This window comes from Papio anubis, chromosome 14 (assembly GCF_008728515.1).
Source record: "Papio anubis isolate 15944 chromosome 14, Panubis1.0, whole genome shotgun sequence".
NCBI lineage: Eukaryota > Metazoa > Chordata > Mammalia > Primates > Cercopithecidae > Papio > Papio anubis.
This window is the reverse complement of record NC_044989.1, coordinates 23870140-23882393: the sequence shown is the minus strand read 5'-3', so window position 1 is coordinate 23882393 and position 12254 is coordinate 23870140. Positions and strand designations below refer to the sequence as shown.

General features: G+C 45.3%; 2 protein-coding genes across 14 annotated transcripts in view; one reads left to right on the top strand and one right to left on the bottom strand.

Annotated features, from left to right (window-relative positions):
• ITSN2 (intersectin 2) overlaps positions 1-12254 on the top strand; it is a 154756-nt gene that overhangs the window by 134104 nt on the left and 8398 nt on the right. For all 13 annotated transcript variants that reach the window (XM_009183776.4, XM_031654972.1, XM_021924639.2 and 10 more), the window contains 4 exons: positions 2152-2273; positions 5181-5287; positions 6794-6977; positions 10845-10943. In XM_009183776.4, coding sequence (XP_009182040.3) covers positions 2152-2273; positions 5181-5287; positions 6794-6977; positions 10845-10943 — 512 coding nt within the window. The remainder of the gene's footprint in view (positions 1-2151; positions 2274-5180; positions 5288-6793; positions 6978-10844; positions 10944-12254) is intronic.
• The window catches only part of FAM228A (family with sequence similarity 228 member A), a 42322-nt gene continuing 31754 nt past the window's right edge, over positions 1687-12254 (bottom strand). Inside the window, exon 8 of the mRNA XM_009183784.2 lies at positions 1687-1898. Within this exon, the coding sequence (XP_009182048.1) occupies positions 1836-1898 (63 nt within the window). The 3' untranslated portion in view covers positions 1687-1835. The remainder of the gene's footprint in view (positions 1899-12254) is intronic.

Here is a 12254-nt window from a genome sequence, read left to right as displayed (position 1 = left end):
GGTCTCACTCTGTTATCTAGCCTGGAGTACAGTGGTGCAGTCACGGCTCACTGCAAACTTGAACTCTCAGACTCAAGCACTCCTCCCAGCCTTTGCCTCCCAAGTAGCTGGGACTATAGGCACGTGCCACCTAGCCTGGCTTTTTTTTTTGGTAATCACTTTGTTGCCCAGGCTGGTCTTCAACTCCTAGGCACGAGTGATCCTCCCGCCTCAGACTCCCACAGTGCTGGGATTACAGGCATCACACCCAGTCTATGATTTCTTTTTAGAAACACCAAACATAACCTGTCCTATTTTGTTGTTGTTCTCTGTAGGAATAATTTCTTTAAAGCTGTTGGCAACAACTGTAGGATATAGAAAAGCTGTCTTCCTTAGAACTGTCTGTAAGCCCAGATCCATACAAAATATATGCAAATGCAAAGGGAATTGGAAAGAGCAACACGCCCTGCTGGGTGCACGGTGTCCTGGCAGGTGCAGGGCTGCGCCTTCTCTCTGCTGCCCTTCCTAATTGCCTGGGCTACAGAAGGTCTTCCCTACTTCATTCGTCTCTTTCCCAGTTTTCTGACACAAGCACTTGCTGCCTCCTGTCAATCTAAATGGCAGACAGAGAGGGAGACTCTAAGATAAACTGACGTTCATTTAGAATAGTTGTTGCACTGGGCCTGGGGCTCATGCCTGTAATCCCAGCACTTTGGGAGGCCAAAGTGGGCAGATCACGAGGTCAGGAGTTCGAGACCAGCCTGGCCAATATGGTGAAACCCCGTCTTTACTAAAAATACAAAAATTAGCTGAGCGTGGTAGTGTGTGCCTGTAATCTCAGCCACTCAGGAGGCTGAGGCAGAAGAATCACTTGAACCCGGAAGTCGGAGGTTGCAGTGAGCCGAGATTGCACCACTGCACTCCAGCCTGGGTGGCAGAGCGAGAATAGTTATTGCAAAAAAAAAAAAAAGAATAGTTATTGCAGTGGGAATATGCATGCCAACAGGTGCATATTCAGAGAGGTAAAGGAGGACAAAACTTTTTAAAGGAAAAATGAAGAGGATCACATAATTTTATATATATATATAATTATCCTTGGCCGTGAGAATCAATAACAAGGGTGGCACCCTTGGCACCACCAAGGGTGGCTGGACAGGCAGTTGCTGGACAGATAACCTTTGCAGGATGTTTTTGTGTAAGGTCACCATGGCCTTTATGCAAGGTTGTGGTTTTGCAGTCTTTTGTGATAGTTCTAGTTATCAAGCATTCATGGATGAGAACTCTCTCTTCATGACCTTGCCTGGCCCTTTGTCAGGATTTTTAACACAAGTGACTCCATTTTGATTCTGACAACTTCCACTGCTTTTGCTTTTTTTTTCTAAGAAGGGTATCCTGAGGTATTTCACCACATCACTGTGTATAGACAAGCCCTCAGCCACTTGTTAAGTGACTCTGGAATTCTGTCACTTCATAGTTTGACATCTAGTTCAGCTCTGATGTGCCTGTAAATTGATCCAAAGTGAATGCAGTACCTCTCACCCTGATGCGAGGCTGCTTGTGACTTTCCTGTCATTTATGGCTGGATAGCGGCAGGGTACCAGGAGTTATTTGTTCTAGTGAGATGAGGCAGTGGTCTTCCGAGAATTACCAGGATCTGGGAATCTATTTTACATTTCGAATGCAAATATAACTAAACATTTCACAAGATTTACGAAAGCCATATGCATGGTAATTTCTGTTTATTTATTTTTAAATGCTGGGCCTGACCAGCATTTTAAAAACCAAAATGATATAATGACCCAGTAATGGCTTATGACCTGCAGTTTGGAGTGGTCTGAAGCATCTGATTCATTTAATCATTGCAGTAACTTCGAAAACTGTCTGGAGATGGTGAGATTCTTCACACGCTCTGCACAGTTCTGAAAAGAAATGAGGAGCACATTGAAATGTTACAGACATTGCTGATTTGCCGCTTTGGAGCTGTGAGTGCTGGCTCATTAATGCCAACTCTCCGCGTACGCATGCCGCTCTGCAGAAGTTAGCAGCGCTCTTTTGAAGGCTGCGTCATTCTTTCAAAGCAGCATTTGTAAACCCAGCATGTCTGCTGACAAATGTCTATTTTCTACAAAGTTGACTAAAGTAATATTTTAAACTACCCTGTTTTTTCCACAGGGTGTGCTGATCTGCAAACCCTGGACACAATGCAGCCAATTGAGAGGAAAAGACAGGGCTATATTCACGAGCTGATTCAGACCGAAGAGCGGTACATGGCTGACCTTCAGCTCGTCGTCGAGGTGAGGAGGCTGCTGCTGGCTAGCGCTCGGGGTATCTGCTGTCTCCCACGAGAGACGGTGGGAACCAGACTCAGGGCTGCTTCCACGCAGAGGCAAAGCAAGGCAGCACTTTGGATGTGTGAATTCACAGATAGGGACGGAAGCTCTCACACCCTCCAAATGCCGTCTCTGCCTGCCGGATAATGCTTCAGGTTGAAAGTCTCTAGTGAGCTCTTTCCCCCAGATGAGGTCACTCAGAGTGAAGCGGGAGAACAAGAGGGCATTCGCATGGCTTCGCTGGATGTGGCAGGAGCCCCATCAAGGAAGGACGGGGATAGAGTAGATGGGAAGGGCCTACGGCAGACCGTAGCTTCCTCAGATATTTGCCTAATGTCTGTTTTAACATCTGACATTTTCGTAAACTGGTATCTCTGGAGGAACTGTGAAACAGTGGAAGTGTTCACCTCATGTTTGTATCAGTTTGGAAAACCCAATGGGAGCATACTGTAAAATAGTTCCCAAATATCACATAGCTACTGTTTATTTACACCAGTGACCTCTATGCTGATAACAGCTATCCTTATTCAAGTAGCACTTTAAAATGATTTGTGCTTCAGTGAACAAAATAAGACTTTCTATTTCTACTATACCTTCGTTCCCATGCCTTTCAGTTCCCAGTGTACAGACCCTCAGGTGAGAAGACCAGTTAAATTAACAAACCACCTGAAAAGAACAGGCGTCCCCCACCCCCACATACCCAGCGGGTGCAGCGTATACCTGCCATGCCTTTCCTAGCACAATGGAGCAGAGGCTGCGTCCCTCTGCGGCTGTTCCCCAGCAAGCCCTGCCCTGGATTCACTCTCCACCTTAAACGCAGGCCTAATGCCTGGGATATCCAGACATGGAATATCCCCTCCCATGCAAACTATATGGCACTTCTCAGTTGGTGATATCTGTCTTCCCCGCAAGCCTGTGGCTCCCTGAGAGCAGGGACTGTGCAGCCTCCATCCTGTGTTCCCACAACTTATCCTGGCCCTCGCTCAGCCTTTCCGTAAGCAGTCAGTGAGTTAGGTGTGTTTACGTCTGCACCTCTCTGGCCAGGACAGATGGCCTAGAAGAAAAGCCCATCATTTTGACCCCCTACAAGGATCAGCCCTGCTGCTGGTCAGATTCCAATCCTAAGGGACTGTAGGTAGGTGTGGCGGTCTCCCTAACCAGAGGTGAGCAGGCACTGGGTGCTTGCCCCATACTCTGAGGAGTGAAGCGTCAGGTCCGGGTCCAGGATTCAGGGCGAAAAGCACCGTTCACAGGTGAGGCCTTCTTATGACCATCCTCATGAAGGTTCCCAGAGGCCTGACCATCTTATTCCCATCTGTTTACCTCACCAAGCCCGGCACAAAGCAGCTACATGGATGGCTAGAGGGGCATGAACGAATCAGCGAATAAACAAACAGATGGACAGCCAGACGCTTCTCTGTCCCTCCACAGCAGCCTCCGAGCAGGCCGGCCGTCTTTCCAGGGCTGCTCACAGGAGTGGCCTGGTGTTTCCAGTGTGATCTGGAACTGTAAAACTCTCTTTAGAGAGTGCCCAGCACTTTTACTTGAATTCTGTGAATCCATGTTCAACTCAACTCAGTAAACATGAATTACAAACCACGATGTGCAAAGGGCCATGCCAGAGAACAGAGATGAAAGCAAGTTCTTGTCCCCCAGGAGGTCAGAGTCCTGGCAGATGGAGAGAGGTACAGTGGGGCCAGCAAGGCTGAAACCAGGGGGTAGTGACCACCCCAGCCAGGAAGGAATTCCCAGTTATGCTTTGGACAAGGACAAGTTTGCTACTCCAGGAGGAGGAAACAGAAGTGGGACGGCATGTATGGAGGGATTCAGGGGCCTACAGGCCATCCAGGGTGACTGGAGTGTGAAGTAGCTGAGGGCCAGGCTGGTGAGGTCGGCAGGGGGCAGGTCTCATAGGCCCTGGAACCTCCAGGAGGAGTCTGCGTCTTATCACACGGACAGTGGAGAGCTTTGAGTGATTCTAGTAGAGAGCAGCATGTCATGGGCATTTTGGAAAGATGACATAGGAGAAGAGTGTCTCAGATAACTTCTCTATTTCCTTAAGGTGTTTAAAGTCATTCATTCCCTAGGAATCTCAGTTATGCAGTAGAAACTTAGATTTAGAATCAAAAAGAGTTGAATTGGAGTCCTCAGTCTTTGTGACCTTGAGCAAGTCTCATTCTGAGCCTTTACTTCTTCATGGGTCAACCGGGAATAACAATACCTGACTCAGTTTCACCTCCATCACCCGTGAAGCTAATTGAGAACCCTGCAAACACACACGCATGCGTGTACATACACATAAGCATCTGCATATTTGTACATATCAGTGCTTTGTAAATCCTCAAGTGTCATGTAATACAGATGTAGAGTATTATTACTTCTTCCTCAGGAGCCAACTTCTGAAACTCACATCTGCTTAGAGTTCTCTTAGGGGTGGCATAAGTTGTTACTCTGGTTCTCCCGTTGAATGTCTCATAAATTGTTGTCTAGAACTCTGAGATGCTCCGCCTAACAATGGCCTGCTTTCTCAATTCTGCAAGCTCATACAGTGCAGAGGTGTTTATGCCCTTGGCTCTAGTTAACCTTCATAACATCCCTAAGAGAGAAATCTGACAATCTCCTCTTAACCAGGAGATTACTAGATTCAGTCCTTGGAATCAGCCTTGATAGGAGCTACGCTAGCAAAAAGAAAGAACATTATGCAATATAAAATGTGTCATAAGTATGCTTACTTGGATGATTAGCTTCAGTTTATGAAGACATTGTTTGATCTGGTTAGTTTCAGTTTATGAAGACATTGTTTGATTTAGACCACACGTAGGCTGTGTATCCACACTTAAGCTAACTAGTTTTTCTATGTTTTGACTTTAGGTTTTTCAGAAACGCATGGCAGAGTCAGGCTTTCTCACTGAAGGGGAGATGGCCCTGATTTTTGTTAACTGGAAAGAGCTCATCATGTCCAACACGAAGCTGCTGAAGTGAGTGCTGAGCATCACCTGTCATTGCCGCTGACCCCAGAGGCCCCAGACTGAGACTCACACAAAACCCTCTGCAGGGGCTTCTTAGCAAAGGAACTTCAGCCGCTCCCTCAGGCTTGTTATTTTATTATCATTTGATGAAATGTCCTGTGACTATAAGATACATAAGTACTGAAGAAAGTAAAGAAATATAACAAAATATTTTGGTAAAGAAAAGATTAAATCATTACACAACATATCAATCTATGATTCCAAGATATAAGGTATCCTTGACCCTGGCAGGGCAGAAGAGTCAGAGGAGAGCTGCAGCTCGCAGTGCAGGTAAAACTGCCTAGTTTGGTGCTCTCCTAAGTCTCCATCCTCATGTAGGTTCTGTTGTTGGGGTGACTGTCCATCCTTCGTGGCTGTGAGGACAGGCCCCCAAGGGAGGATGAGCAGTCCCAGCTTCCCTCGGAGATAGTGCCCCTCCGCCTCCACACCCGGCCCCTGTGGCTCCTGCTCCCTTTTTTCTCTTACAGACTGAAAATTTCCTTCTTCGTTCAACTGAGAACAAGTTAGAATCTTTCAAAAGAAACTTTGCCAAGAAGCTAAGGTGAAACCAAAACAATTCTAAAGGCCTTGAAACACCCAAGTGTATTTTTTTTTTTTTTTTGAGATGGGGTCTCGCTCTGTCACCCAGGCTGGAGTGCAGTGGCGCGATCTCAGCTCACTGCAACCTCCACCTCCCAGGTTCACGCCATTCTCCTGCCTCAGCCTCCTGAGTAGCTGGGACCATAGGCGCCCACCGCCACACCGGGCTAATTTTTTGTATTTTTAGTAGAGAGGGTTTCACCGTGTCAGCCAGGATGGTCTCGATCTCCTGACCTCGTGATCCACCCGCCTCGGCCTCCCAAAGTGCTGGGATTACAGGCGTGAGCCACCACGCCCAGCCACCCAGGTGTACATTTTTAAAATTTATTTTTATTTTTATTATTTTTAGAGGCAAGCTCTCACTCTGTCACCCAGACTGCAGTGCAGTGGCGTGATCATAGCTCAATACTCTTGAACTCCTGGGCTCAATCGATTCTCCTACCTTAGCCTCTGGAATAGCTGTAACTATAGGTGTGCACCATCATGCCCAGCTAATTTTTCATTTTTTGTAGAGACAGGGTCTCACTATGTTTTCCCAAGCTGGTCCCGAATTCCTGGGCTCAAGCAATCCTCTTGCCTTGGCCTCCCAAAATGCTGGGATTAGAGGCGTGAGCCACAGTGCCCGGCCCACCCAAGTGTATGGACTTTATTTACTTTTTTTTTCTCTGCTAACATCACACCCAGGTTGGCTTGACCAGCAGAGCTTTTGGCCCAGGCTATCTCCTCTTCCTCTCGACTTTTCCTTCCCAGTGCCAGAGGGTCTCAGGTAACTCACTGGTTATCCTTACCATTGCTCTGCCATCTGCCATGGGATTCATCCTTCAATTAGCTGAGACATTCACTTAGAAACACAGAATGAGGGTGTGTTCTTTGCAGGGCTTTGCGGGTGCGGAAGAAGACCGGGGGCGAGAAGATGCCGGTGCAGATGGTTGGGGACATCCTGGCGGCTGAGCTGTCCCACATGCAGGCCTACATCAGGTTCTGCAGCTGCCAGCTTAATGGAGCAGCTCTGCTACAGCAGAAGACAGATGAAGACACAGACTTCAAAGAATTTTTAAAGGTAATTCCACTCTGGGCCTTGCATGGCAGGCTCCTTCTGAGGCTGGGGGCAACAGCACACAACAGCCCAGCAGGGAATCCCGGCAGTGGAGAAGGGCATCCCCATCAAAGGAAACACCAGGACGGCAGATAATGTTCCCACTGTTTTGTGTCGCCTTTTTGTAGACCTGATTTCTTCCTGGCACTGGGACCATAACTTATTCCCCATCTAATAACAGAGTGTTTTTTTTTGCCGGGTGCGGTGGCTCAAGCCTGTAATCCTAGCACTTTGGGAGGCCGAGACGGGCGGATCACAAGGTCAGGAGATCGAGACCATCCTGGCTAACACGGTGAAACCCCGTCTCTACTAAAAAGTACAAAAAACTAGCCGGGCGAGGTGGCGGGCGCCTGTAGTCCCAGCTACTCGGGAGGCTGAGGCAGGAGAATGGCGTAAACCCGGGAGGCGGAGCTTGCAGTGAGCAGAGATCCGGCCACTGCACTCCAGCCTGGGTGACAGAGCGAGACTCCGTCTCAAAAAAAAAACAAAAACAAAAACAAAACAAAAAAAAAAACAAAAAAAAAAAAACAGAGTGTTTTTTTTAAGCATACTTACTTATCAGCTACTTTAGACTCCCAAGAAACACCCAGAATGTCACTTTCTTAATTTTGTAAATTGCATTCATTTAATACCTGTCTTATTCCAGAAAGAGTATAAAATAGCTGACTTTTTTTCTTTTTTTTTTTTTGAAACAGAATCTCGCTCTGTTGCCCAGGCTGGAGTGCAGTGGTGTGATCTCGGCTCACTGCAACCTCTGCCTCCCAGGTTCAAGAGATTCTCCTACCTCAGCCTTCAGAGTAGCTGGGATTATAGGCATGTGCCACTATGCCTGGCTACTTTTTGTATTTTTAGTAGAGACGGGTTTTCACCACGTTGGCCAGGTTGATTTCGAACTCCTGACCTCAGGTGATCTGCCCACCTTGGCCTCCCAAAGTGCTGGGATTACAGGTGTAAGCCACCGTACCCGGCCCTAAAATAGCTTACTCAAATGTATAAAATGCAACAAGATAAAATTTAAAATAACTAGATGAATAAACTGGGACAAAAGGAAATGAGAGTAGGAAACAGGAATTAGGATAATATATAAAATGCGTATCTGTGATCCTGTACATATACCAGAAGTGTGCACAGACGTCATCAAAGCTTCCAGAAACTGATGAGCAGAAGAAGAAGGGATCAGTTCCATGATGCCACGTCACAAGTTAAACATGAGAAATAAAGCTACAGCTGTACTCAGAGAGAAAACACTGCGTATAATGTAATGAGTCAACAAAATCCTTCATATAAGTTATCACAATAGAAAGTCACATTTTGAGAAGTCATTTGCATTAATGTTGTTCAGTAGTAGAAACTATTATTATAGCTGTTAAAATGGTAAGGAAATAGAAAGTAAAATCTGTTTTCTGGCTTTTTTTCATATTTCCTGTTGGGTTTTTTTGTTCATGAAATACTGCATATTGGGATCTGTTAAACAGCCATATCAGTACTTAAGGGAGAGAGTACATAATTTAAACATTTTCATTGTCAGAAAAGAATAGAAAAGAAGAAGAAACTATAAAGATGTTTAGGCAGAAAATAGAAATTCCAAAAGGAAAATGGAGGCAATAATAAAGATAAAAAGCACAAATTATATCAATATATCCAAGAACTGGTATGTTGAAGAGAAGTAATAAAATATAACTGATGAATCTAACAGAAAAAGGAAAAAACACAAGTAACAGTCAGAATGTATGTAAGGAGATCTCTTAAATTAAAGCGCATGCAATTCCAAAAGACATGCTAACAAATGTGAAAACATAAACAAAATGTGTAATTTTCTATTAAAACTTGAAAACTGGCTCAATAAGAATAGAACATCTTTTAAAAATAGAAAATCTTACTATTAAGATACTGTTAACCAAGGAGAAAATTGAGAAACTTATCCCAAAAAGGAGCTGGGTTCACTTGATGGATTTAACAGTGAATTCTTTCCAACTCTAAAAGAATAGATTATTCTATATTATACAAACTGTTACAGATCACAGAGAAAGGTAGAGAGGTCACGTGGTTCGTTCTATAAGCAAAAGTAGCCATGATTCCAGGCCTGTTTAAGTTAAAACCCACTACCTTTTACAAATACAGCTGTTAAACTCTTAAAGTAACAGTTCATAAAATTAAGCATTACACGAAAAGAAGAGTCTATCATAACCAAATAGGATTATCCCAGGAGGCTATAGCATACCATGCTTAGAACAAGACAGGCTCTAATTGTGTGACCAGAGGCAGGTTATTTAACATGTAGGAGCCTTCAGTCCCCTCATCTATAAAAGGAGATTATCATACAATACTTTTAAAGGACTTTAACTCAGAGACCAACACATTATTATTAGCATTCAATAAATGATTATCGTATTTTTCCTTATGATCTCAGGGATGCAAAAATGATTCAATATAAGGCACTGAGGACAGAGCCCTTCAATTTGCGATAAGGGTAGGAGGCGGGGAGTTGCCTCGAAATGAACTGAAAGAAACATGGAAACCACGATCATAGACTTAAACATTCATCAGAATAATGAGATAAACTGAAAATTGTTAGTATATGTGCATGTTTTAAAACAATAATGATGTAAATAGGATTTCAATGTCATCACAATTGTAACAATAGTAAAAATAAATAAAAATACTGCCTCATAATGAAAGGCCTGCTATAGCTTACCTTAAAAAGCAAAATCTAGCAATAAGCTGTGTTCTAAAATGTTACTTTTAAAAAGACTCAGAAAAATATGAAAATAAGAAGCACGAAGATGCTTGTGACAGCAACATATACAGATATGGCCAAAACAAAAGGGGGCAGTTTGAATATCCAGTAGTGGGGAAATGATCAGGTAGGCTACAGTGAATGTGCTTTGCCGTCATTAAAAACTGCCACCCTAGAGCAGCAGCTGCTCTCTAGGCAGTGTACCAGTGCCAGGGGTAGAGGCAAGTAAGATGTGGGCCCTGGGCCTGGCGTTCAGTCGGGTGTGGAATAGAGACACTGAAACACGATGCCTCTCCCTGTATCACCTGGTGCACATGTGGTGTGGCCAGGGAGGGTCCTGGAAAGGAGGGAAGGTGTCCCGGGGGAGAGCCTGGACAAGGGGAAGCAGGACTTGAGTCTTGAGGGTCGAGTGTGAATCAGCCCCGAGAAGACAGGGCGGGGACAGTCCCAGCAGAGGCTCTCACATTCGTGAGAAAGCTGAGGAGCATCTGCTGGGCTTGGCACGTGAGGTGAGATATTCCTACTGTGAACCCAATAGGTATCATTTTAGATCCTGAGTTATTAAAAGAAAGTTGAAGGCCCTCACCTTACTACAGTGCAAAGTATCAGTGTAGCAAAATTACAGTTCTATGTTGTGAATATATACACGTTTTAAAATAAAACATGCACCTAAAAAAAAAAATTATAAAACAGTAAGACACACTTTGGGAGGCCGAGACGGGCGGATCACGAGGTCAGGAGATCGAGACCATCCCGGATAACACGGTGAAACCCCGTCTCTACTAAAAATACAAAAAACTAGCCGGGCGTGGTGGCGGGCGCCTGTAGTCCCAGCTACTCAGGAGGCTGAGGCAGGAGAATGGCGAGAACCTGGGAGGTGGAGCTTGCAGTGAGCTGAGATCGCACCACTGCACTCCAGCCTGGGCGACTGAGCAAGACTCCGTCTCAAAAAAAAAAAAAAAAAAAAAAAAACAGTAAGACAAGGAGAAACATAAATAAATAAAAGAAATGTGAAATCTAAAAGGCGATCAAAGACCGATGCTTCCTGTGGTCGGAGCTGTGATTTCCTCACGAGCCTCGCTGTTGTTTTGCAGAAGCTGGCATCTGACCCGCGGTGTAAAGGAATGCCCCTCTCCAGCTTCCTGCTGAAACCCATGCAGAGGATCACCCGCTACCCACTGCTCATCAGAAGTGTGAGTGTGCAGGCCGGGCGGGGGGGTCTGAGTTAGGAACAGGACGCGCTGAGGTCCACAGAGGCCGGATCCTCAGGGAGCCTCTGACCGTGCCACCTCACCCTGCACAGTGCGACGCCGCAAAAGCGATCCCACTGTCCCGGGGACCAGACGTGTGTGTGTGTGTGTGTGTGTGTGTGCACGCGCGTGTGCACAGAAACACGCCAAATCCTTGAAGTGGGCAAATCAGAGAGGAATCCAGTGTCACTTGGGTAACCTGTCATCCACCTTTCAAGAAACTCCCCAGCATCTCAAAGTCGTAAGTGTACTTGTCCAGGCAGGGAAAGGCCCCTCCAGGTCTCCAGTTTTGGAGCCCATCTGGAACCCAGAGAGAGACCAGAGCAACCTTAGACTCCAGTCTTTCCTCTGAGATCTGCTTCCATCCACCCCTGAACACCTTTCCTAGATGTCCCAGGAGGCTCCACTCGGCACGTCCTAAACAGAGTTCATTTGTGTCCGTTGCTGTATTCGGCTTTGACATTCCTTCTAAAATTCCTTCTGGCTTTCTTTTCGATAAGCAGTATGGCCCTCTTGAGCCCATAAGCCTTCTAAGGAAAAGGCAGACTTTACAAGAGATTATGCCACAATTAACCATTGATTACTGTAACTTACAAAGAAAAACAGCAGGCATATGATAAGCCTGTTACTTCTATTGATGATTCCTTGACTTTTGGTCTGTTAGCTGTGTGACCTCAACATAGACCTCATGTGATAGATGCCTGTACTAAACTGAACCATAATGCAGGTTCACAGCCCCTTCATTGCAATACTTGGGGCCAGATGTGTTCAGAATTCGGAATGTAGTTCAAATACCATATAATATATGACTCCTCAACTGAGCCTTAGGGCAGCACTTACAACCAGACACACTAATATTCCTACAGTGAAACATAAGAACAATCACTGTAAGTAGAATAAGTAAATATCTCTCTTCTGTTTAGGTCAGATTTTGCCACCAAATAGATACTGAGTAAAAACTTTAGGCTCTCAGGCTTTTCTGCATTTTAGAATTGTAAACGAAGGACTGTGGACTCATCCGACTAGAGTGAGAGAGTCCAGACAGGGGGCGTCTGGTGATGGCCCGTAATTTCTGGAGGGACCACACACGTTTGTGTTCTGGCCTCTACCCATTCACAGTTGCAGCATGCCTCGTTTGAAATCGCTTCAGAATGAACAGAATGCATTTCTTCCACATGCCGACAATGTGATTTTATTGTATTTTTCCTGTGGCAGGGGAGTCATTGCTTTCATCAGGTATTTTCAAAAGGATCA